Below are 25079 nucleotides of genomic sequence, written 5' to 3'. Positions count from 1 at the left end.
TTTTGGTCTAGCTCCAGTTTCATGAGAATCACCCAACTATGAAATATAAAAACACCATACCTGCCCAATTGTGTTTTATCTTGAAATGGTCACTTTTACTCACATTTTAGCACTGGTACAAAGAAACTGTACTACCAAACAAATTTGGAGAAAAGAATGGTTGTGGGCAAGGCTACCAGTCGAGCAATGCGTTTTCATACCAACCTTAGTACCTAACTGTGCAAATAGAGATCGCCAGCTTGTAGTCCTAAAAAAACAGATATTAGTTACCTCAAGTTCATTCAGCCATTCCTATGGAGGAAATTGGGTTTTGGTATAAGCACCAAAAATAAAGTCTGAGGTTAACACAGGTTTAGGAGATCTTATATGTTTTCTGCTATAAGATAACAGTCAGTTAACATAACCTCTATGAACTATGAAGCCTTTATGTGCTTGTTTTGATTACATAAATGCTTCAAAGTTATTAAAAAAAATGACTTGAGCTGATGAAGATCATCTCAGAACAAAACATATAAGATCTCCTAAGCCTGTCATTACCACAGAGATTTTTTACTGTGTTTATCCCAAAAAACATGAATTTCCCCAAAGGCTCTGGCCGACGTGCCATGGGGGAGTTAGTGCTTACAAAAATCCGCCATTACTATTGCTCTCTATTACTAAAGAGTGCAAAGTCTGAGTCTAGGGAGTTGAAATGTTAACTGGGCGGGGGGGGGGCATACTGAACTGGTAATGAAGGCTTCCTGACCTCACTTCTCTATGACAAACAGATAGACTAAGAAAAGACTAAGAAAAGACTGAAGAGGTAGATAAGTGTCTGAACACCATGAAAGTAGGACCTTGCTTCTTTGAGAAAAATACATTTCCACACCTCCATCATAACCCTAACTATCACAATTTATTAATGAAGTTTGGTGACAGTCTGACTAGTACAACAGTTAGGCTGACGCTATTCACAGGAAATGTAGCCAGAACACCAACAAGAGAAACCAAGTAGTTGTGTTGCTTACCCTGACAGAGAGGCCATGGCCCAAAGCACTTAAACATTGGAAAGGAGATTCAGTGAAACTCCATGGGGTTCAGAAGTGTTGTCATACTCTGCCGGCCTGCTCTCTGGTAGTACTCCTTTAATGATGACAGACGTTGTCAAAACTGGGTTTCCTGATCTACAGCATCGACATTACATTATTTCCTTGGAGTAGAGATACATTTGACTCAGGGAGGGGAGGTTACTGTTCCCTCACGGAAGATACCACCCTGCTGAACAGCGCTAAAGGCAGGGGACAATAGGTGAAGTTGAGAGGAGGCTCTGTGTGTGTGATGGGGGGTTGCATGCATGAGTGCACAATGTGTCGTACACTCTCGGAGGTGTTTGAGATATTATAATTGGAACAAACCGTTGTACTGCCGCAAGGCAAAATAGTACTGTCAGGAGCTTAAGAATCTTTGGAACAGTGGTAATTAGGACATCATTTTCAAAGTGAACAAGAGACATTCTATCACTGTGCTAGGTCAAGTTCCCTTCACATCACAAAGCCTTCTCTAAACAAATTAATCTAAACAAGATCAGTACAGTAAAAAGACAATAAAAGGAATATGAATAGAAGGAATATGAGTAAGCAGGAGAAAAACAGGCCTGGGCCTAAAATAATGGAACAATAAACTTGATGTCTCACACTTTAGAGAAGAAAAATAAGAAAAAAGTGTCTACAATAAAAATAACAGCAACCTCTTCCGGAAAATGGAATAGTCCACCTAGTTCCATAAAAGGAGATGTTATTTTATGCCACTGAGCCTCTCCTCCTTGTGATGTCATGAGCCACTCTGAGGATGCCAGAACCAACCAGAGCCTGTCTCCCCCGTCAACAATCTCCCTCCCCCACTATGCCCTGGAGCACTGGGTAAACTAGCAGCAATCTCTTTAAAGGGACAGCTCCTGTTTTCTACTTGAGATAGAAACAGGGGAAGCCCTACTCAAGTCACTAAAGGCATTTCCCAGACAGATATTTTTCATCTGCAATATGATGACATAGCCTATTGCCCAGAAGTGGTATAGCCCAACTATTTGAATGGCTGTGGCAGAAACCAAAACCTAACTAAATAGCTGAATTGAACACCACTGGATGAGTAGTCCATACAAGATTCAAAGAATTGTCAATAGAGCAGTAAGCTAATTGAATGCAATGAGAGTTTAGGCCTATAGCCTACACCTAGTCCACTTTAGCCTGATCCCAGATTTGTTTGTGCTCTTGCCAACTCTATTGCTCATCGTCAAGTCAAGGCCCATAAAATTCCTGGAACAGCATTTTGTTAGTGACGTTAGTGATGACAACAGCTGTGAGCAGCAGGATGTGTGCCAATCTCCATATGGAAACACTAGCCCTAAATGGACTTTTATGACATGAGCAAATCCATTAAGACAGCTTGGGAAATATTATTTCAGATGCTTTAAATATATGAAAATGAAGGTGGACCATCAGGAGTTTGGGGAGTCAATTGGCCTTTACATTCAGGGAATAAAATTAGGCCTAGTCTATATCAAATAACAGTTAGGGAAACAAAAGTAAGGTAACTTTTTAACCCTTCAAATAACCCCTTGCCTATGTGTCACATGGTCAAACTCCTTCTCACTAACATAATGATAAAGGCTAGCCTAGTTCAGTCAAATATGCATAATGCAGTCTCAATTTAGCTGTAACTTCCTAGCATTAAATCATAATAGTAATTTGTTTTAGTATTAGGCCTAAGGCAAGGATAAGTTAGGATAATGTACCCATTTTCTCTTTAAAATATGTTTTGAAGAAATGACAGGCTTAACACCAAACATGTTAATTGGATGAACAAACTTAGCAGGAGTCTTCACAAAACCTGTGTTTTATTGTTTAGGGAAATGACAAGAATCAACTGTGCAAACAAGCCTTATCTAGCCAGAGACAACATGGAAATTCCTGTATTATTCAGTAGGCGGTTTCCCTGTCCCATCAGACATAGACTCCATACTGACCAACCAGTTGAAGAGGCTATATTTGGAACACTTGCATATCTGTTGGACTTGAACTACAAATAGAAACCTAAATAAGGCTCACCAAGCCTAGTACTGTACCTCTATGGTATTTAGACAACATTAAAACAGACATTTTCACTCCTCTGCCAGCCTATGAACATCTAATTTATTGTTTTGCCAAATAAAAACAACGGGACAGTGTGACATTAGAACAAGGTTGTAGGCCACCTAGGCTATATGATGTAGGCCAGGGCTCTCCAACCTTGTTCCTGGCAAGTTACCGTCGTGTAGGTTCACTCCAACCCCAATCTGGCACACCTGATTCTAATAACTAGCTGGTTGATAAAAACGGAACCAGGTTAGTTTCAACTGGGTTTGAAGCAAAAACCTAGAGGACAGCTCTCCAGGAAGAGGGTTGCAGACCCATGTTGTTGAAGGCTATGCGTTCAATAAAATAGCCTGCATGATATGCTGCCATACAAGATAATCGTATACAGAGTCAAAAAAGGAACAAAGGCTGCAACAGGGGCTGGTGCACAGCATATTTTTTTGCTTTGACCCAAGAGCCCTAAGGAAGCAACTGATGGCTTATTAGTTTCACCAAGAGCTTTCCATAGGCGATGTAAGGGCCTTAAACTACCCTCCTATGACTACAGTATGCGGTATAAAACCAATTGACCAGGCTAGATTGTGTTAGCGAAATAAATATGAACACTTACAGAGATCTAGCCTGACTAAAAATAAACTGTGTACACAGCAGTGCGTCCAGGTGCTGGTTTTGGCAGGAACAACTAGTATTCAAAAACAAGTGTTTAACTACTAGTCTAGTTGGACTGCTTTAGAGACGGGGGTTTCATCAATCCTTGTTTGCAATAGCTTATTTCCAACCTGAAACCCACCATTTACAGCATTGTTAAAAATACATTTAAAAAGGCTAAATTTATGGTAGACTAGTTTTTGCCATCTTGGATGAATAAATTGTCTACCGCATTGTCTTGCAAGATGCAAATAAACACATTTAGGCTACATTCATTGCTTGTACATTTGAAAAAACAAAAACTGGACCAAGATTGCATAATCCTTGCATCACCACCAGCTGAAACAATAGCCTAAATATTTCTGTCATAACTCGGCTGTAAAACCACATTCTTGAGCAGTTGAACCTTGAGCAGTTGGCCTTGGAGGAAACAGTTCGGCTAGCTGAAGCCATAGAGCAACCTAAACAGGAAGTTGGGAAGACTTCACACAGAAGCATATGTCTATACTGTAGCACTTATTATGCTTGCCAACAGAGGCCATGCCTCAGAGAAATTGGTAATTATGTAGCAACTACAAAGACTTGAGCTGCCCTTTCCTCACTGTCGCACCTAAAATGGAGTCCTAGACCCAGCAAGTCAACTGTGGATGGAGAAAAATACAGCTATTTCGCTCTGTTTAGTATTTTTTTTTTTTTTTTTTTTTTTTTTTTTTTTTTTTAAATGGGACATAAGGGAATTAAGGGAATTTCTAACATGCTTATTGTTACAGTAGTGCTCATGTAAAGGGCACCAACTTAACACTATCAAAAAAATATTACTAGGGCTCCCTATACTGAAAAAAAACATGAAAAGTGCTGTTCCCATGTTTCATGAACTGAAATAAAAGAAGCCAGAATTTTTCCATGTGCACAAAAATATTATTTCTCTCAGAAATGTGTTGACATCCCTGTTAGTGAGCATTTCTTCTTTGACAAGATAATCTACCCACCTGACAGGTGTGGTATATCAAGAAGCTGAATAAACAGAATGATCATAACACAGGTGCACCTTGTGCTGAGGACAATAAAATATCACTCTAAAATGTGCAGTTGTGTCACTCAACACAATGCCATAGATGTCTCAAGTTGACAGCATGCAATTGGCATGCTGACTGCAGGACTGTCCAACAGAGCTGATGCCAGAGAATTTAATGTTCTGATGAGTTTTTTTTAATTATTCTGTAATAAAGCCCTTTTGTGGGTAAAAACCTAATTCTGATTGGCTGGGCCTGGCTCCCAAGTGAGTGGGCCCCTGCCCAGTTATGTGAAATCCATAGATTAGGGCCTCATTTATTTCAAATTAACTGGTTTCCTTCTATGAAATGTAACTCAGTAATATCTGAAATTGTGGAGGTAATATTTTTGTTCAGTATAAATAAATAAACACTTGACTACTATGGGATGCATCCCGTCAAACATTGGTCTGGTTTGATATAAAATTTCAGAAAAACACCCTCAAAGACAATTAGTGTGTATCAACACCCATTGGTTAATTAAGGCATAGTGTTCTGAACCTGGGCAACTTCAGATTTCCTTCTGGCTGCAGTTCTTTTTTTACAGGCCAAAATAAGTAGGCTAATGATGAGTGCTAGGTCTTTTGTGCCTAGGTTGCAACGACAGAGTCAAAGCATTTGCATCATTAGATGTTGCAAACCAGGGGTTTCAAACTTTTCTTGCCCAGAGAATCCCGCCCAGGCAAACCGGTGACTCCGGGAACCACATCATATTTTAGCAACAAAGGTGAATGGTAAAGGCAAATAAGTAATCAACATTTTAAAATAAATAGATTTGGTAGACCGTTTCATTAGTTTGACCACCCCACAGTTCAATGGAAGAGGAAGTGTAAATTCTAAGTCTAGCAGCTAGAAAGGCATCTTGGTGGTATAATTTAAGCTAATTTCCAGAAATTTCACAGTTTAGCATGGAGCTGAGAGATGAGGGTTTCAAAATATCCTGCAATTCTATGTACCTTTCCATAGCTAATACTGTATTTCTCTGCTCAAACATAAAAATGGCATGTGTTCTGAACGCCCGGTTTTCGGAATTTTCTATTCTCCCGGACTGTCTAGCTTTTATTTGATTATTAGTTCTCAAAAATTGGATTATATATATATATATATATTTATTTCTGTTTGCTCTTCATCTGGTTTTGGTCGTTTAAGTTGATAAATTGTTCTTCCATGCGGTGTTATCATGTGTTGCTGCCATGCTATGTTGTTTTAGATCTCTCGTTGTGATGCGTGTTTTGTCCTATATTTTTAATCCCAGTTCCGCAGAAGGCCTTTTGGTAGGCCGCCATTGTAAATAAGAATTTGTTCTTTACTGACTTGCCTAGTCAAATAAGTGTTTATTAAAATTAAACAAGACATGTGGCCCGCCTAAGAATTTCCTCCATATTAAAAGGGATAGTTAGAGTGACAATGAAACCCTTTATCTAATTCCCCAGTCGAATGAACAGGAACAGAAAGTATGCACACTGTTCCCGAAGACTTCCAGTCATTGCGCTAACGCTAGTTAACATTCGCTCGTGAAACTAGCAACAACTTCCTTCATACTGGGTACAGCAACACAAAAAAATGGTATCCACGAAGGTATAGAATAATGATTAAAATACATTTCACCCCCCCCCCCCAAAAAAAAAAAAATATATATAATTCTGGGACCCACTGTAGTACCTCCGCGGACCCCAGTTTGAAAACCCCTGTAGTAAACAGTCGCCCATTTTTTTAAGACGCTTGCTAGCTTGCTACAGTACCTAATGTATTTCGGATACATTACTGTCAATCTTTTTTTTTTGTTTAAAAAAAAAAATCATCACATGTTCTACGACTTCCAAATAAGCACATGTGATTGTGTTCAGTATGACCAGAGATTTTGGCAGATGTCTGAGACTACTCATGATACAGGTAGCCAGCTAGTTAGCCACCCAAGCGTCCATGCTAACTGACCTATCAGCTAACTTTTCCACTAAGCCAAGGTCGGCAAACGACTTAATTCTGTCAACTAACGTTAATTTAATAGCAAATTGTCGACGGTACGGAAACTTTCAATGGGGTGTCACCATGGATAGCTAGCTAGTTAGGCAATGCTAGCTAACGTACAATGTTAACTAGTTATTCCGTTGCCAACTAGTCTACCACTTGCTCGATATTACTGGCCATCTATCTTTAATATACACGCGATAAATAGCTAAATTACAATGCCCAGGAATTGTTACCATAACCGCTAACTAGTAGCTACATAACAATAAAGGTTTTAGTTAACATTTTGTTTAAGCCACTTACCTCTTCTCTTCTTTTTAGGCCCAAACCATTCTAGCTATTGGAAAGCCCTTTCTCTTTGTCTTTTCCACTTTCCAGTTTAAAAAAAAAATGGACCCGACAAAAATGTTACAATAATAGTTAAAATACTTCAAACATGAAAAGACTACATCATCTCTATCAAGTATAGCTGTGACAGCAGAAAACTATTCGTCATTATTTTCTCTATCCATTTTTACAAGGCTAGCTAGGCAGAGATGAGTGGATGCATGCAAGAAAGCAGCTGTGATGACTTCGGTTCCCTAAACTTGATCACGTGATCACGGCGTATTCGTAAGGTTCCGATCATGAATCCTACAGTATCTTGGAAAGTAATATTTTGTTGTGTATTTAAATACAGAAATTAGACATTTTGCAATAGTTGTTAAAATGAACTTATTCTGAATGCATTAAAGGAATTTCGTAATTTGACCCAGGTCATAAACTTCATTATGTTGAAGCCTGTTTTTCCTGACCTTTTGGCCCCCACTGTTGATAAATTGACTTGAATGGGGACTCTGGTTCTATTCCTATTAATTTAATCCTCTCCAATAGGCAAAATCCAGATAGAAAACCTTTGGAAAACTGGGCCCGGGATGGCATGATCAGGACTCAAACACAGGACACAGATTAAGTAGCTTTGCCCATGTCCCTGCGACCGACACCTTATAGCACTGTAGCCATTTTATTGAGGTCCGACCCCCTTGAAAAAGGTTGCAAGTTATTGTGCTAAGGCTGCAATATACAGTGCAGTTGGGAAGTATTCAGACCCATTGACTTTTTCCACATTGTTATATTAGTTCCCCCCCTCATCAATCTAAACACAATACCCCATAATGACAAATACATTTATAAAATAAATAACAGGTTTTAGAATTGTATTTTTTAAAGAACAAAACATTTACCTAAGTATTCAGACCCTTTACTCAGTACTTTGTTGAATTCCCTTTGCCAGCGATTACAGACTCGAGTCTTCTTGGGTATGACGCTACAAGCTTGGCACACCTGTATTTGAGGAGTTTCTCCCTGCTCTCTACAGATCCTCTCAATCTTTGTCAGGTTGGTTGGGGAGCATCTCTCCAGAGATGTTCTATCTGGTTCAAGTCCAGGCTCTGGCTGGGCCACTCAAGGACATTGAGACTTCCCCCAAAGCCACTCCTAAATTGTCTTGGCTGTGTGCTTATGGTCATTGTCCTGTTGGAAGGTGAACCGTCACCCCAGTCTGAGGTCCTGAGCAGGTTTTCATCAAGGATCTCCCTGTACTTTGCTCTGTTCATCTTTCCCTCGAGCCGGACTAGTCTCTCAGTCCCTGCCGCTGAAAAATGTCCCCACAGCATGATGCAGCCACCACCGTGCTTCACCGTAAGGATGATGCCAGGTTTCCTCCAGACGTGATACTTGGCATTCAGGCCAAAGAGTTCAATCTTGTTTCTCATGGTCTGAGTCCTTCAGGTGCCTTGGTAAACTCCAAGCGGGCAGTCATGTGCTTTTTACTGTTGAGTGCCTTCTGTCTGGCCATTCTACCAAAAAGGCCTGATTGGTAGAGTGTTGCAGAGATGGTTGTCCTTCTGGAAGTTTCTCCCATCACCACAGCGGATCTCTGTCAGAGACCGTCGGGTTCTTGGTCACCTCCCTGACCAAGGCCTTTCTCCCCCAATTTCTCAGTTTGGCCAGGCGGCCAGCTCTAGAAAGTCTTGCTGGTTCCAAAATACTTCCATTTAAGAATAAGGGAGGTAATGTTTTCTTTGGGACCATCATTCTGCAGAATTGCTTTGGCACACTTCCCCAGATCTGTGCCTCGACGCAATCCTGCCTCGGAGCTCTACGGACAAGTGTAGGACCGAAAAGCTCCATAACAGCTTTTAGTTTATTTGGTAAATATTTCCTTAACTCTTCTTGAACTGCACTGTTGGTTAAGGGCTTGTAAGTAAGCATTTCACAGTAATGTCTACACTTGTATTCGGCGTATGTGCCAGATAAAGTTTGATTTTGCTTCGATCTCATGACTTGCTTTTTGCTCTGACATGTACTGTCAACTGCGGGAACTTATATAGACAGATGTGTGCCTTTCCAAATCATATCCAATCAATTGAGTTTACCACAGGTGGAGTCCAATCAAGTTGTGAAACAGCTCAAGGATGATCAATGGAAACAGGATGCACCTGAGCTCAATTTTGTAATTATCGGTTATTGTGTGTAGATTGATGAGGAAAAACAATTATTTAATTAATTTTAGAATAAGGCAGTAACGTAACAAAATGTGGAGAAAGTAAAAGGGTCCGAATACTTTCCGAATGCACTGTATTGTAGAGAATATGGCTTCAACTGGGACTTGAACTCAGGCCCATCGACTATCAACCCAACACCTTAGCCCTTCCATCAGGAAGCACACCCCTAAAACACTTCTCAAGTACAACGCCCAGGCACACCTTCGATGGCCTCACAGTAGTTCCACCCCACTTGACACCAACGCATACAATTCGCTACACTTTCAAGGTACTCAAGTGCTATAATGGTTGACTTTGTTCCATCTGGACAGAAAGAAAATACAAAAAATACCAACAGGTAAATACACTTGCAACTGACTTTTTATTTTTAAATTATTCAATGCTGTGACACTAGGTTAAAAAAAAAAGTTTAAAGCATGACCAATTTACGGGTGGCAGGCATACATTGGCATGATCACAATTGGGCTGTGCCTAACAAAACAGAGACCATACAAATGTCCTTAAAATGGCAGTTGATAAACAGTCAACAACAACATATCAAAAGAATGCCAAAATCAATAACACGCTTCACAAAACAACCAAAGCCAAGCTATACTGGGCTGGTAATGTTTCTGGAATCGTACTAGAAAGAATATGAAAAGAAAAATGAATGGATAAATGTTTCTACAGCTGCAGCCCCCCCCCCCAAAAAAAGTATTTGTTACATATCTTTCAGTAGCAAAAGTCATAACAGTAGATACATAGCTGTACATGTATGGAGTCACTCAAAAACATTAGAAGAAAGTAAGGAACTACAACATGTAAGAAGCACATACATTTCTCAATTTTAATCTAGATAAATTCCCTAACTTGTTATGAGACCAAGTTGAGATATGACCACACCTTTCCACTGACTTTACAGGAGGGTTAATGCAGGGGAGATAACACATTCTGACAAATGCTAAATACCTCACTGCTTGTTGATTACAATTCACACCATATCATTTTTAAGACAGCTCCTTAACAGCTAAAGGGTCCGAGTTTAGCTCAGGTTAATGACATTGAACACAATACAGCTCAGCCTTCATTTCTTCTTCTTTTTCTTCTTGGGAGGACCTTGATCCGAGTCGCTACCTTCAGATGAATCGGAACCCGAGCTGCTTGAGCTGCTCGAGGAAGAGGAGCTAGAACTGTCATCACTGTCGTCCGACGAAGAGCTTGAGGAGTCACTACTGTCAGACGATGAGTCACTGGAAGAGCTGTCAGAATCACTGCTGCTACTACCACTTGAATCCTTTGACCTGAAAGCAAGTAACACAACATACAAAACCATTGCATAAGCAGAATAGTGAGTACATTGCATATAATAATAAAAATTACTTCGCTCTACCCATTTAAGTTATATCTGCAACCATCAATGTTAGAACCATTTTATGGGGTTTGAGCTGAAAAGTAACCTGTGACAGTTACCTTTTCTTCTTAATTTTTTTCTCACTGGAGTCCTCCTTTCCTGGTCTGAATACAGATGAAAATAGTAACATGTCATGGCTGAGAAAATTCCAAAGATTATTCAAAACCAACCAGGGGAAATTAAAAGTGAAAAGGAACTTTACAGTGGATATGGCCTGCCATTGACAAGTTCTACTGTAACACCTCTTGATGGCAGTGCTAGATAATTTTGAGGTTGGATTACAGTGCTCGCCTCAAATTCCAAACCGATTACCACTGTATCCATGCAGCGAACCATTCCTGTATGCTTCCGAGAACAGGGTGGCTCGTGAGGCTATTGCAGTACATGGTACCCCCCCCTCCCCAGCAACATCATCATCATCATCATCATCCTCCGCACCTCCCTCTATTGGCCACGAGTCCCAGGTGACTCGTGTTTAAAACATCTTCAGAACAACAACAAAGTTACCCACTGTCAAGCTGACTTTGCTATACAGCACTCATCCAAAACAAATAAAATACTTCATGGTTGACCTACCCTGTGGTATTGACCTGTTTATTTTCATTTTCTTTCAGTTTCTTTTTCATTTCTGTTGTCCTTGATGGCCTGTGAAGGTATTTTCGTTTACCAATGCACTCATATGTCCAGTGTCCAAACTCCAAACATTTCTGACACCGAACATGTTGTTTATTTGCCTCCCTGTATGAAAATCAAATTTCGTACAGTTTAGCAGATGTTGTACCAGGTGCGGCGAATTTCTTTTTTACTCACTCCTAACAATGCAGTAAAATGTCAAACAGTACACACGAATCAAACAATTTAAATATGAAATCAAGAAATGTCCTAACGAATCCAATTTAAAAAACAAAAACAAATAGCACTGTAACAGTAATCTAAATTCAATCTATACGTTTTACACCGGATGAATTTACACAAGATATACTAAGAATGGTATGTACCAACAGTAGATTTATTAGTGAGCTATGTCAAGAATCCAGTGTATAAATATGTGCGCATAAACGGTGTAACTAAAATGCAATGTACAGTAGTATAAATATTAGAAAGAGCCATGTCGAGAATACATTATTTAAATACATAGTACAGAACCCCATGGCAAAATGGATAGAATTGCAGGAAATGTTAGTGCCACTGAATTAATTTAAAATATTGATGCGAGACTCTTACGGAGTGTAAATGTTTTTTAGGCTGGATCATGTTGTTGTACGTTTTATTTCTGTAAATGTAGTGATTGTTGCCGCTTTCTTGGCCAGGTCTCCCTTGAAAAAGAGATTGTGTCTCAATGGGCTTTTCCTGGTTAAATAAATAAATAAATTGAACTGGGATGGGGGCATTGAAATGAGTATAAATTATCAATACTGAAATAGCTGGATAATGCCAGCTGTTTCTTGGGCAAATGGTTATACCGTGGTCATATTAAGTGCACATGATACTTTTTCGGAATAGAGTAACCTCCCTGACTGGATCTGAGTGTCTACGGCCTGTTAAGAAATATTGAGACCAATGTGGCACTAGTAGTTGCTGGCTAAAGAACCGTGCATGTTCCCCAGACACAGTGTTGCACTTCAGTAGTAACGTAAAGTTAGCTAGCGCTAGCTAACAAACATGCAGACAGGAGGAAATGCATGCTTGTTAGACAAATGTATACTATATGAAATGTAACTATTTTGTTAACTTGGTACATCATTGTTGCCTACATAATCTCAAACAAATGAAAAAAATGTTGTAGCCAAGTAACGTTAGCTAGATAGCGTTAAGTCAGGCCAGTATTGTTAGCTAGCTATTTGGAACTCAGTCTTAACATGGCGATCTCTAAATACTCTGAATCGAGTACGTATACCAAAATACCTTAGCATGTTAGCAATAACCAAACTTACGCTTGTCGACGAGCAATAACTCTGTGCATGGGCGTCGCCATATTGCAATTTACCCAAAGATAACTAACCCAAGACAGACCACAGCCTGTCGTTTCCAATGGGAGCAAATGAATCATAGTGGGCAGAGCAGGCAAGTTTGAAGGGCAGAGGCAAGCACGAGCTAGTGAGATCCTATTGGCGCGCTCTAGCATGTATTTGCATATTTCCAGTAGCGAACGCCTATTCTGTGAAGTACGCGTGTGCAATAACTCAATTCGAACTTGCGCTCCAAAACAACGCAACTTTGGTAAAGGGTAATGTCTACAAAACTTAGTCCACCCTGTTCGCAACACGATTATAGTTTTGGGAAAATGAAACTGTATTGAGATCATTGTTTCATCAATGAGAAAATGTGAAGAATTTCGACCAAAATCCATCTCGCTCCTTCTCCCATTGGGCTTCCTTTTATCACCATATTTGTCGGTGAGTGGAAATGCCAACCGGATGCTTCAGATTTATACATCCGGCAAAAATCTGTCTCATTGTTATATCAGCGGCTGAGCTACTTCATTTTCTTCAGTGGGGTTTAACAGTGGTTGGCATCCAATATTAACGTTGCAGTACCGCCACCAACAGGACTGGAGTATAAATCATTATACTTTTTGATGCAAAAAGAGGAAAAGCAAAACAAAAATACCTTTTCATCTAATCCTACTGTCATCACAAACCCACCACCCCATTCTACTATTTGACCCTATCTAATCTTACACCAGGCCAATGGCCTGGGAGGATGTAGCCCAATATTGGACTAAAGAAGCCTAACCTTACTCATTAGTACAAGGACCTTAAATGTTCTGTTCAAAGGGTGAATTGGCTCAGGAAGCAAAAACAGCCAAATAATACATCTAAACGTGAATTTATTCTCAATTGCGGTACGGTTCTAAAATCCCTCAACTTTCATATCACATAAAAAAGTATCACATTCCTCTACTTTCATATCACAAGGCAGTTAACCCACTGTTCCTAGGTCGTCATTGAAAATAAGAATTTGTTCTTAACGGACTTGCCTAGTTAAATAAAGATCAAATATATACTTTTTTTTTAAACACCAAAATAACTTCACAAATGCAAAATTCACACTTACTGTACGGTGTTTTAACACGGTTGCAGCCACAGTATTTTTCAGTGACAACACGTTTGTGGCGTCTATCTTCCATTGGCCACACAGGTGTTTGGAGACATAGATAGCTAATTAGCACAGGGAGTCCAAAAGAAAACAAGAGCTGTACAGGAAATATGCCCTGTGGGGATTCTAACCCTATGAACGTGTCTATTAATTTAACATTTTGTTTTTTGAAAGAATGCAGTGCGTTCTGTGTACCTACCGCATGCGCTCAATATTTTCAATTTATGCGTTGCTGTATAGTGTGGTGGTACAAACGGAAGACTGTAACTACCAATTGGATACTACGAAATCGGGGAGAAAAAGGGCTAAAAAATAAATTTAAAAAACTACGATTAATAAATAAATATGAATTTTAAAAATATTTTAGCTAGTTGAAAAGCAAAGCACATATTAATAATATTCATACAACATATATTATGAAGTACAAATTACAAGTGCATAACTATATCGTAATTTTCCATTAAGAAAACTTGTTGGAAAAACCATTTTTATCATTATTTTATTGCAATGTGATCATAAACCATGTTCAATATTTGATTGACAATAAAGAAAAGCCTCATGTTGATGTTGGTCACATTACTGCTAATTAATGTGAGCTTGTCATGCTGCGAGCCCTGTGCAGTTCCAAAACAATCCAAAGGGTGGCAGTTTAGACCACAAATTAATGTTTCGCATGAAATAATGTTCGAGTTACCTGCAATAGCGCAGGATTGGGATTTTAGGTTGCCATTTTTTGGATTATGTTGGAACTGCGTGATCTCACATTAGCAGTAGGCTTGTATTTTTACTGTAGGTGGAGGGGGGCAGATATTTTTTGCAGATATGTACAAACGCAGGCACCAAACGCACTTGGACATAATTATTTTATTATATTTGTGGTAATAAATCACAGATTCCAAGGTCAATTAGCTACAGGACAATAATTCTACCTATTTAATTATACAAAAACACCTCATCCAACCCCCCTGTAGAAACAACACTTCCAACTAAATAGTAACAATGTTTTCGAGTTATATTACACAGTACTAGGATTTTAGGCTACTGAGTGGCGCAGCATTCTAAGGCACTGCGTCGCAGTGCTAGAGGCGTCACTACAGACCCTGGTTCAAACACGGGCTGTATCACAACCGGCTGCGATTGGGTCCCATTGGGTGGCGCACAATTGGGCCAGCGTCGTTCGGGTTAGGGGAGGGACAGAAACATATCTGGTTTTAACAGTTTATACACACAGGACAAGTGGCATCTTTCTTTTTTTGAGAGGTAATGTTTAGCAAGAACTACTTCTTCTGGCTGGAGAGGAATATGACATGTTTGTCTTGTGTGGGCCTCCCCTCGCCTGTGTTCTCTCTGTCCTGTCTGCTTCTCTCTCTTCCTTGCTGTCTGAAGTTCTCTTTCCTGAATCTCCTATATCATTACAGAGATGGCATAGTATCAGTGCCGTAGCAATATGGAGTATTCTGAACAGACAAAAACACACAGAAGCAATATGCGCGTACACACACACGCAACATGTCCATATTACCTCAACTAACCGGTGCCCCCGCACATTAACTCTGTACCGGTACCCCCCTGTATATAGTCTCGCTATTGTTATTTTACTGCTGCTATTTAATTACTTGTTACTTTTATTTCTTATTCTTATCTGTATTTTTTTAAACTGCATTCACTGTATTCGGCACATGTGACTAATAATATTTGATTTGAGCAACAGGCAAATAATGTTTACCTGAATTGAGCTAAAGGTCAAATCTGGGAAATTTCTGTTCCTTAATCAAATCAAATGTATTTATTAAGCCCTTCTTACATCAGCTGATGTCATAAAGTGCTGTACAGAAACCCAGCCTAAAACCCCAAACAGCAAGCAATACAGGTGTAGAAGCACGATGGCTAGGAAAAACTCCCTAGAAAGGCCAGAACCTAGGAAGAAACCTAGACAGGAACTAGGCTATGAGGGGTGGCCAGTCCTCTTCTGGCTGTGCCAGGTGAAGATTATAGCAGAACATGGCCAAGATGTTCAAATGTTCATAGATGACCAGCAGGGTCAAATAATAATAATCACAGTGGTTGTCGAGGGTGCAACAGGTCAGCACAACATGAGTCAATGTCAGTTGGCTTTTCATAGCCGATCATTCAGAGTATCTGTCCCGCTCCTGCTGTCTCTAGAGAGTTGAAAACAGCAGGTCTGGGACAGGTAGCACTTCCAGTGAATAGGTCAGGGTTCCATAGCTGCAGGCAGAACAGTTGAAACTGGAGCAGCAGCACAGCCAGGTGAACTGGGGACAGCAAGGAGTCATCAGGCCAGGTAGTCCTGAGGCATGATCCTAGGGCTCAGGTCCTCCAAGAGAGAGAGAGAGAAAGAAAGAAAGAAAGAAAGAAAGAAAGAAAGGGAAAAGAGAGAAAGAGAATAAGAGAATTAGAGAGAGCCCATGTATATGTAGTATATATGTAGCTAGATTCTAAATAATTGTATTGTAAACACACACACAGAAAACCGATTAACTTACTCTAACATATTTGGACGGTGACGTTACTTGATTAGACAGTAATTGGTTAGTTAGTGATACTTGTGGGTGGAGAACATAGTTCAGTTTCTAGATAGCTTATAAATTATTGTCAAAACCCTGCTCATAATATGTACTAGGTAGCTAATGTTAACAGCACTCCTAGCTAAACTGGGTAACGTTAGTCCCTAACGTTAGTTAGTTTAGCTTTATCTGTCAGTGCAGTTCTTGAGTCAACATGTTGAAATGTAAGTTACTAGAATCTGGCAATTTAAGTTTCACACGTTTGAGGGATTTATAAAATTGTAACAGTTATATGAAAAAAAAAAGTTTTTTTCCCCCCACCCCATTTACATTGTTAATATAATATCTGACCAAGAGAATAATAATGTTAATAAAATAGTTAGGATTGGAATTACAACGATAAGCATAATGCCATTTAATATCATCAGAGGTAAACATAGGTAATTCTGGAGATTTTATACACAACCATCCATGAATTTCAATCCATAGTTTACTAGAATGGCAGCATTAAAAACATATGCTCTATAGATTCTAAATCAGAGGAACAAAAAACACAAGGTATTTTGTCAAAATTGAATATTTTGTGCAATAAATCATTAACAGGGTAGACGGAAGAAAATGTTTTAAAATGTGTTTCTTTAACTTTAGGTATAACTGGAAAATTAAGGTAAAAGGTAGTCAGTCATGTTTGACCACAGCATGGGTTGGTCACTTCCATATAGCAATATATTGAATTATAATCACCAATCGTATCCACTTATTGTTGAATTTGTTTTTCAAGATTCAAGTCATTAATTTGGAACAGAGGGAATAACCTCATAATATAACACAGTGTTCTTAATAAGTCCAAGTAAAGGAAGTGGAATTGCTTGCAAACCTTCATATATTCTCTCTGAGTAATATTAACATGAAACAACATGAACTCATCAAACGGCAAAGCGCTCTCTCCCACAGAGATTGAATAGTCGCCAGTGTGCGCCGAAATATAATTTATTTTGGACTAATCAAAAATGCCTTTGGAAAACCACTCTGACTCCGTCTCTTACAGTGCCACTGTGAGAAAAACTCATTCTGCTAAGCTGGACCTGGCTCCCAAGGGAGTGGACCTGGCTCCCAAGGGAGTGGACCTGGCTCCCAAGGGAGTGGACCTGGCTCCCAAGGGAGTGGACCTGGCTCCCAAGGGAGTGGGCCTGGCTCCCAAGGGAGTGGACCTGGCTCCCAAGGGAGTGGACCTGGCTCCCAAGGGAGTGGACCTGGCTCCCAAGGGAGTGGACCTCTAACAACTAGGCTACCCTGCCGCCCCATGATTGGAGTAGTCAGTGTAATGCAGTTTAGCCTAGTTTGTTTTTCATCATCTCAGCAGGGCAAAAGACTCGGGGCTGAGAGACAAAATCATTCGTGGCTGAGACAAAATCATTCGCGAAAGCCACGGTCTGGTGACGTCAATGGCTCCTACCACACCTATTTTCTAGTGACGTTACGTTTGATACCGGACCTCCGATGATTTCGTCGAAATCGCTAAACCGTTTACTTCAAAGCAGTGTGCAGATGCATTTATCGCTTTATCAGAAGCACGTGAGCAATGACGTCCGACGATTCGTTTCATCGAACAACCACCTGACTGATATGGCATTGGGCTCGTTTGCGTGGTAAGGCGAAAACAACAGACAAGACAAAAGGCGAGGAGGAGTGAAAATGGGGGAGGTGCTTCTGTGACAGCCGGACACTGATGGGGTTTTCCAACAGCAAGGCTCAGTGGAAAATAGCTGTGTTGCCATTGTTTATACATTGTCTTTATTATGTAGAAATAAGCATGTCTCCAACCCCCATATCACACACACTGAAATATGTACAATAGTGTACAATCAATTGAGAGATAGACCCCTATCACATTACGTTGTACATATCCATTGTAGAACTGGGTCAAAGTTGGTTCCTATTTCAGGCACTTCTTTGGTCACGTTCTTGTGGGTCAAACAAAAACACCATGATTGGTTGACAATAGAGCCTCCCACAATGCAGGTGATGGCTGCAGGATGAAGTTGGTGAAGAGCAACTGCAGAAACTTGCAGTCAAAACTCCATGACCTTTGATCAAACTTCATGTGGTCGACATGTAGACAGACCCAAGTCGGACCATTTTTATATAATAATGCAACACACTTTGAAAAGTGACAAGATGGCGTGTGGGACGTCATCTATAACAAAGATTATGGATATACTGACAAGACGTACAGGTCTCTCCACCCTAACAATGGGAGTCATCCACAAAGCGGCACGGCAGGCTGTCTAGCTCCCTCCTATCCTTTCTTTAGATTGGTGGATACATCTTATTATTGTAATTATTTTTGAATATTCAATGGTGGTTGTTGACGTTAACTGCCAGTATTCACTGGAGAGTGATGCTATGTGACTTGCCTCATATCATGAATATGCATAGCCATCTCAAGACAAATCCAATATAAAGTGTTTTTTTCTTCAAATTGCTGGGATGTCACATGTTATACTTACACAGGTACACTCCACAACTTGTCTTGAAGAAAAATAAACGCACACCTATTTAGGCGAGGTGCTGGCTAGCGGAGTAGAAAACTTGAAAATAAAAGAGAGCCGCACATTTAATTACCAACGTTTCGACAGCCAAGCTGTCTTCATCAGGGTATAATCACAGACACTGCGGGATGACACGTTTATGTAGTGTCAAAAGACACAGGTGTCTGTAATCATGGCCAAGAGTAGCCTAATAGCATTGGTTAATTATCAAATATTCAAATGTCATACAAAGAACAGAATACAAACAACAAATGGATGGCGTTCGATCATAAATTAATTTGACTACACAAGCTTACAAAAAATTACAATGGAAAAGTCACAATAATCACAAGAAAGGCTTCAGATCAAAGTCTACGTTGAGACCGAAGGGCGCAGGGGTCTTTAAGTTAAAAATCCAGGCAGCCTCTCGTTTTAACAATAGATTATCAAGGTCACCCCCTCTCCTGGGGAGGGTGACATGTTCGATGCCAATATAACGCAGAGACGAAATCGACTGGCCTGCCTCCAAGAAAAACACTCACCAACTTAAGCATTATGAATCCTCTATCCGATCAAATAAACCTCACGTAGCAAATAAGCCATTCATTTTTTGGTTGAACAAATTAAACACTCATTGACCTCCATACACAAGTCCTTGCTTGGTGGGCAAAACAACAACAAAAAACGTGACATGCTGGAGTGTGTCAAAATGGATCTTCTGTTTCGTGCCTTAGGCAAGAATAGGAAGTTCTAGGCAAAAAACTTACACTAATTGTAACTCGGAGGTTCCGAGTTGTCTTAAACAGGGTATTGAATTGGGCTGCAGGCCCGTTGTTGGGAGAGCCCAGTATTGTTTGCTACAAATTGGATTTCAGGCGAAAGGATTTTCCGTCACTCAGCGCCCTTCATGACAGCGTTTGCGACCATTTTGCTGTCTTGCTTGTGTGTCTGAGTGGAGCTGACATATAAATAAATATATACACAAAAATAAACCACAATCTTCGAAAAAGGACAGAAGTGAGGGAGAGGCTGAAAGCTGTGGCTAGGATCAATCGTTGATACAAACAAACAATCAAACTTAACTCGGTGTGTCCGCGGTTCGGCATGGCTGTGCTGTGACTTGGGGAGAGATTGTTATGGAGAAGAAAGTGAAGCAGGTATGGAGCATAGTAGTACAAATAAAGCGGCCAGTGGGAAAGAGAAAATAAAAGGAGTAGGGGTTTGAAGGTGAGCGAGATGTCTATGGAGGCCGAAAAATAAGTTTGAGGAGAGCAAACCGTTTCCAACGCTAGAGGCTGTTTACAGGTAGAGAGGGCAAGATAAGTCGCAAGGGGAGCATGGACGTGAGTAGGAGGATAAAGTGATTCTGAAGTTTAGGGGGGAAGGGGGAGTTGGGGCTATGAGTCCGATAAGGTTGACGGCTGTGATAAAAGAGTTGGTTGGGGAAGTTGTCAATGTTAAAGTGTTAAGAGATTGGAGATTGTTGGTGTTCTTTAAGGACATGGAGCAAGAGGGGAAAAAGCTTTCAGAGTGAAGCAAATAGGGAAGTGTAAGGTGGTGTTGAGCAGCTCGACTGATCAAACAGGGAAGCAGTGGATTAAAGGGGTGATAACAGGAGTGCCTGTGAGTGTTAGCACTAAAGAGGTAAGGGACAACTTGAGAGGAGTCATTCTAGTGAATGTTCAAAGATTGCAAGCAACAAGGGGTGGATTTAGAGTAGATAGCCCATCTATTCTGTTACACTGCAAGGACCGGGTCCTTCCAAATAAAGTAACCATAGGATAAATTAGTTATTATGGGAGGGCTTACAGTGGGGCAAAGAAAGTATTTAGTCAGCCACCAGTTCTCCCACTTAAAAAGATGAGAGGCCTGTAATTTTCATCATAGGTACACCTCAACTATAACAGACAAAATGAGAAGAAAAGAAAATCCAGAAAATCACATTGTAGGATTTTTAATGAATTTCAACCTGCCTCTAGCAGCTTACCCTGAAAATTAGTTGGCAATACTGCCCTGGACCAAACAGGCAGACACATAGGAAAAAATGTGCTTGACCCTACATAAAAAATATATACTCTCAATGTAGGAATATCGCAAAAATATGATCAATGTCTCATTCAAGAGAAGAAATCCTCATGAGTTATGACATCGGCCAGAATTGAAATATGACATGTATGGTAGACATTTTCGCGATTTAAAAGTCGTATACCAATTAACTTCCAGTGTAGTGACAGCGACTTTATCGCAGTACCACCTCATACCAGCCGGATTTCTGAACGCTTGAACGTCAATAACTTAGATACACTTGAAACATGAATAAGGGAAACAATAGAACATCACTCAGAGATGCACAAAAACAATATAATTTTAAAAATTGGTGAATCTTCTCTATAAGTATATTTAAAAACAAATAATTTTAGAATTTTACTCAAGTACTATTTTACTGGGTGACGTTCACTTTTACTTAAGTCATTTTCTATTAAGGTATCTTTACTTTTAATCAAATATGAGAATATGGTACTTTTCCCACCACTGTTGGTTGCCCCGACCAACCTATCATCAAACTACAGTACTTGCTCTGAAGTTTGACTAGTTTGACAGTCGGAGCTTTATTTTCTGAGTTCCCAGTTGTTTTGAATGCACTAAAGTTGGATGTCGGAGATTTCCGAGTTCCCAGTTGATTTGAAAGCGGCATGAGAAGTCTTGCTGAAACCAGTCACGTGGGTCGCGTCAACGAAGCAAGTCTCGATCAGGTTTTCCCAAACTCGGTCCTGGGACCCATTGAGGAGGTGGATATTTGTAAAGAAGAGTGAGGTCAGTTTCAGGACTTGAGTAAACAGGAGCTGTCTCAGGTTGATCTTAATTCAGATATAGAAACAGTGAATGATGGAATAAGAGGAGCAATAGTAGGGTCTGTAAGCATTGGTGTAAAGTACATAATAAGTTAAAATACTTTCAAGTACTACTGAAGTTTGTTTTTTGGGGGTATTTGTACTTTACTTTACTATTTATATTTTTGACAACTTCTACTTCACTTCATTCCTAAAGAAAAAATGTAATTTTTCTCCATACATTTTCCCTGACACTCAAAATTATTAGTTACATTTTGACAGGAAAAGGGTCCTACTTCACACACTTATCAAGAGAAGATCCTTGGTCATCCCTACTGCCTCTGATCTTCTGGACTCACTAAAGACAAATCCTTCGTTTGTAAATTATGTCTGATTGTTGGACTGTGCCCCTGGCTATCCGTCAATAAAAAACAAGAAAATTGTGCCGTCTGGTTTGCTTAATATAATTTGAAATGGTTTATACTTTTAATTTTGATACTTAAGTACATTTTAGCAATTCAATTTACTTTTGATAGTTAAGTATATTTAAAACCAAAAACTTTTAGACTTTTACTCAACTAACATTTTACTGGGTGACTTTCACTTTTACTTGAGTCATTCTCTATTAAGGTATCTTTACTTTTACTCAAGTATGACAATTTAGTACTTTTTCCACCTCTGGCCGCAAGGCAGGTGATTCATATGGGTACAGAGTAACGCAGTTCGCTGGTGGACTGAAGAGTATAGAGAAGCAGTATGAACAGGGCTTCCAGAATGTTGAAAAGGTCCCATAATTACCCGTACCTGATTCAGTATAAACAAGCACAAGCTGTAGTAAGAACGATCATTAGAACAGCTAAGAGGGAGTATTGGTGCCAGTTCTGTGGAAACATAGGCAGGACCCCTTCTGTGGGAGAGGTATGGGGGAGGATCAAGGGGATGAGTGGGGTCTGCTGAAATTGGGATCTCCCTGTGCTGAAAAGTGGGGAAATTAATGCAGTGAGAGATATGGAGAAGGCAGAGATGTTAGCCCAGGTATTTGTGAAGGTCCACAGCTCAAATACTTTGATAGAAAAGGGTCAGTGTGGGAGAGAGCTAGTCAGAGGAGAACATCCGGAAGTCCTGGATCAGTGAGCGATGGTGGGGGATGCATTGAATGTTGGCTGAGATGAAGAGCGCATTAGCTAAAGCTGAGGTAACATCTCCTGGGAAGGATGAGATGTGTTACATCATGATGGCTCATCTCAGTGACACTGCAATAGGGAAAGTATTGGGCCGTTACAATAATCTCATGTATGTAAATTTATGGAAAGGATGATAACAGAAGACTGAAGTACTTTCTAGAGAGTAGAGGAATAATGTCACCAGATCAAAGTGGGTTCAGGAAAGGATAGGGAACGATGGCTCCTCTACTGTGCCTTGACTCAGTCATACAGAATACACAGGCAAATGAGAGTTGATGGAAGCTGTGTTCTTTGATGTGGAAGAGGCTTATGACATGATGTGAAAGGAAGGCCTACTTATCAAGTTGGATAACATGGGGGTTGGAGGAAGGGGTTTAAGTGAGGTTGGGGAGCTATGATGTAGATAATGGTACCCCCTTCAGGGAAGTGTCATTAGTCCTTTGTTGTTCTCCATTATAATTTACAATTTATTCATCCAGGTGAGACCTGATATTGGGAGGTCATTGTTTGCGGATGATAGGGCACTGTGGAAGAGACAGAGAAATATTACCCATAAAGCCAGAGTTCATGAAGTGATTAGTGAAGTTGAGCAGTGGTCCGTCAGGTGGGGCTTCAAGTTTTCAGTTGAGAAAACATAGACTGTGTTTTTTTCTAGAAGGAAGGTTGGGGAGGAAATCTTATTGAAGTTGTATGGAAGGAATCTGGAGAGAGTGGGAGGGTTTAGGTTCCTGGGGTTCTGGTTTGACACTCGAATGACATGGGCAGAGCATATTAACAGAGTAGTTGTCAAAGGAAAGAAAATATTGAATGTGATGTGTCGCTTATCAGGAGTGGAGTGGGGGAGCCGATAGAATGGCGTTGAAAATTATATGCGGTGCATTCAGAAAATATTCAGACTCCTTGACTTTTTCCACATTTTGTTACGTTACAGCTTTATTTCTAAAAATTTATTAAATTGTATTCAGACCCTTTACTAAATACTTTGTTGAAGCATCTTTGGCAGTGATTACAGCCCCAAGTCTTCTTGGGTGTGACGCTACAAGCTTGCCACACCTGTATTTGGGGATTTTCTCCCATTCTTTTCTACAGAACCTTTCAAGCTCTGTCAGATTGGATGGGGACTGTCGCTGCGCAGCTATTTTCAGGTCTCTCCAATTGTCCCCAAGCCACTCCTGCGTTGTCTTGGCTGTGTGCTTAGGGTCATTGTCCTCTTGAAAGGTGAACCTTCGCCCCAGTCTGAGGTCCTGAGCTCTCTGCAGCAGGTTTTCATCAAGGATCTCTCTGTATGTTGCTCCGTTCATCTTTTCCTCAATCCTGACGAGTGTCCCAGTCCCTGACACTGAATAACACCCCCACAGCATGATGCTACCACCACCATGCTTCACCATGGGGATGGTGCCAGCTTTCCTCCAGACGTGACGCAATATTGGTTTCATCAGACACAGAGAATCTTGTTTCTCATGGTCTGAGAGTTCTTTAGGTGCATTTTGGCAACTTCCAAGCAGGCTGCCGTGGGGCTTTTACTGAGGAGTGGCTTCCGTCTGGCCACTCTACCATAAAGGCCTGATTGGTGGAATGCTGCAGAGATGGTTGTCCTTCTGAAAGGTTTTTGCATCTCCACAGATTAATTCTGGAGCTCTGTCAGAGTGACCATCGGGTTCTTGGTCACCTCCTTGACCAAGGTCCTTCTCCCCCAATTGCTCAATCTAGGTGGTTCCAAACTTCTTCAATTTAAGAATTGAGACCACTGCATTCTTGGGGACCTTTAATACTGCAGAATGTTTTGGTACCCTTCCCCAGATCTGTGCCTTGACACACTCTTGTCTTGAAGCTCTACAAACAATTCCTGCGACCTCATGACTTGGTTTTTGCTCTGACATACACTGTCAACTGTGGGAACTTATATAGACAGGTGTGTGCCATTCCAAATCATGTCTAATCTTTCGAATTTACCACAGGTGGACTCCAATGAAGTTGTGGAAATATCTCAAGGATGATCCATGGAAACAGGATGCACCTGAGCTCAATTTCACATCTCATAAGCAAATGGTCTGAATATTTACATAAATAAGATATTTCTGTTTTTTTTTATAAATTTGCTAAAATATCTAAAAACCTGTTTTCGCTTTGTCATTATGTGGATAGATTGAGGATTTTTTCCCACCCATTTTACAATACGGCTGTAATGTAACAAA

At 40.3% G+C, this 25079-nt stretch overlaps 2 protein-coding genes across 6 annotated transcripts in view; both read right to left on the bottom strand.

Annotated features, from left to right (window-relative positions):
• The window catches only part of LOC135548810 (AF4/FMR2 family member 4-like), a 36110-nt gene extending 28761 nt beyond the window's left edge, over positions 1–7349 (bottom strand). For 2 of the 5 annotated variants that reach the window (XM_064978747.1, XM_064978750.1), the window contains exon 1: positions 7082–7348. Coding sequence is in view for 1 of the 5 variants with exons in the window: in XM_064978746.1 (XP_064834818.1) it covers positions 1008–1024 (17 nt within the window). In the remaining 4 variants the exon portion in view is untranslated. Of the gene's footprint in view, positions 1–1007; positions 1206–7081 lie in introns of those variants that run through there. The other 3 variants (XM_064978746.1, XM_064978749.1, XM_064978748.1) reach the window with 2 other exon arrangements.
• Positions 7350–9666: 2317 nt separating this feature from the next.
• LOC135548809 (zinc finger CCHC domain-containing protein 10-like) lies at positions 9667–12766 on the bottom strand. The gene is made up of 4 exons (XM_064978745.1): positions 12649–12766; positions 11291–11452; positions 10774–10818; positions 9667–10604 (listed from the first exon to the last, which is right to left on the bottom strand). Exons 1-4 carry the CDS (start codon positions 12762–12764, stop codon positions 10388–10390), a joined length of 540 nt encoding a protein of 179 aa, XP_064834817.1. The 5' UTR covers positions 12765–12766; the 3' UTR covers positions 9667–10387.
• Between the last annotated feature and the right edge of the window lie 12313 nt (positions 12767–25079).

The sequence above is a fragment of the Oncorhynchus masou genome, chromosome 11, assembly GCF_036934945.1.
Source record: "Oncorhynchus masou masou isolate Uvic2021 chromosome 11, UVic_Omas_1.1, whole genome shotgun sequence".
NCBI classification, from domain to species: domain Eukaryota; kingdom Metazoa; phylum Chordata; class Actinopteri; order Salmoniformes; family Salmonidae; genus Oncorhynchus; species Oncorhynchus masou.
The sequence above is the reverse complement of the archived record's forward strand: the minus strand, read 5'-3'. Positions and strand labels throughout refer to the sequence as shown.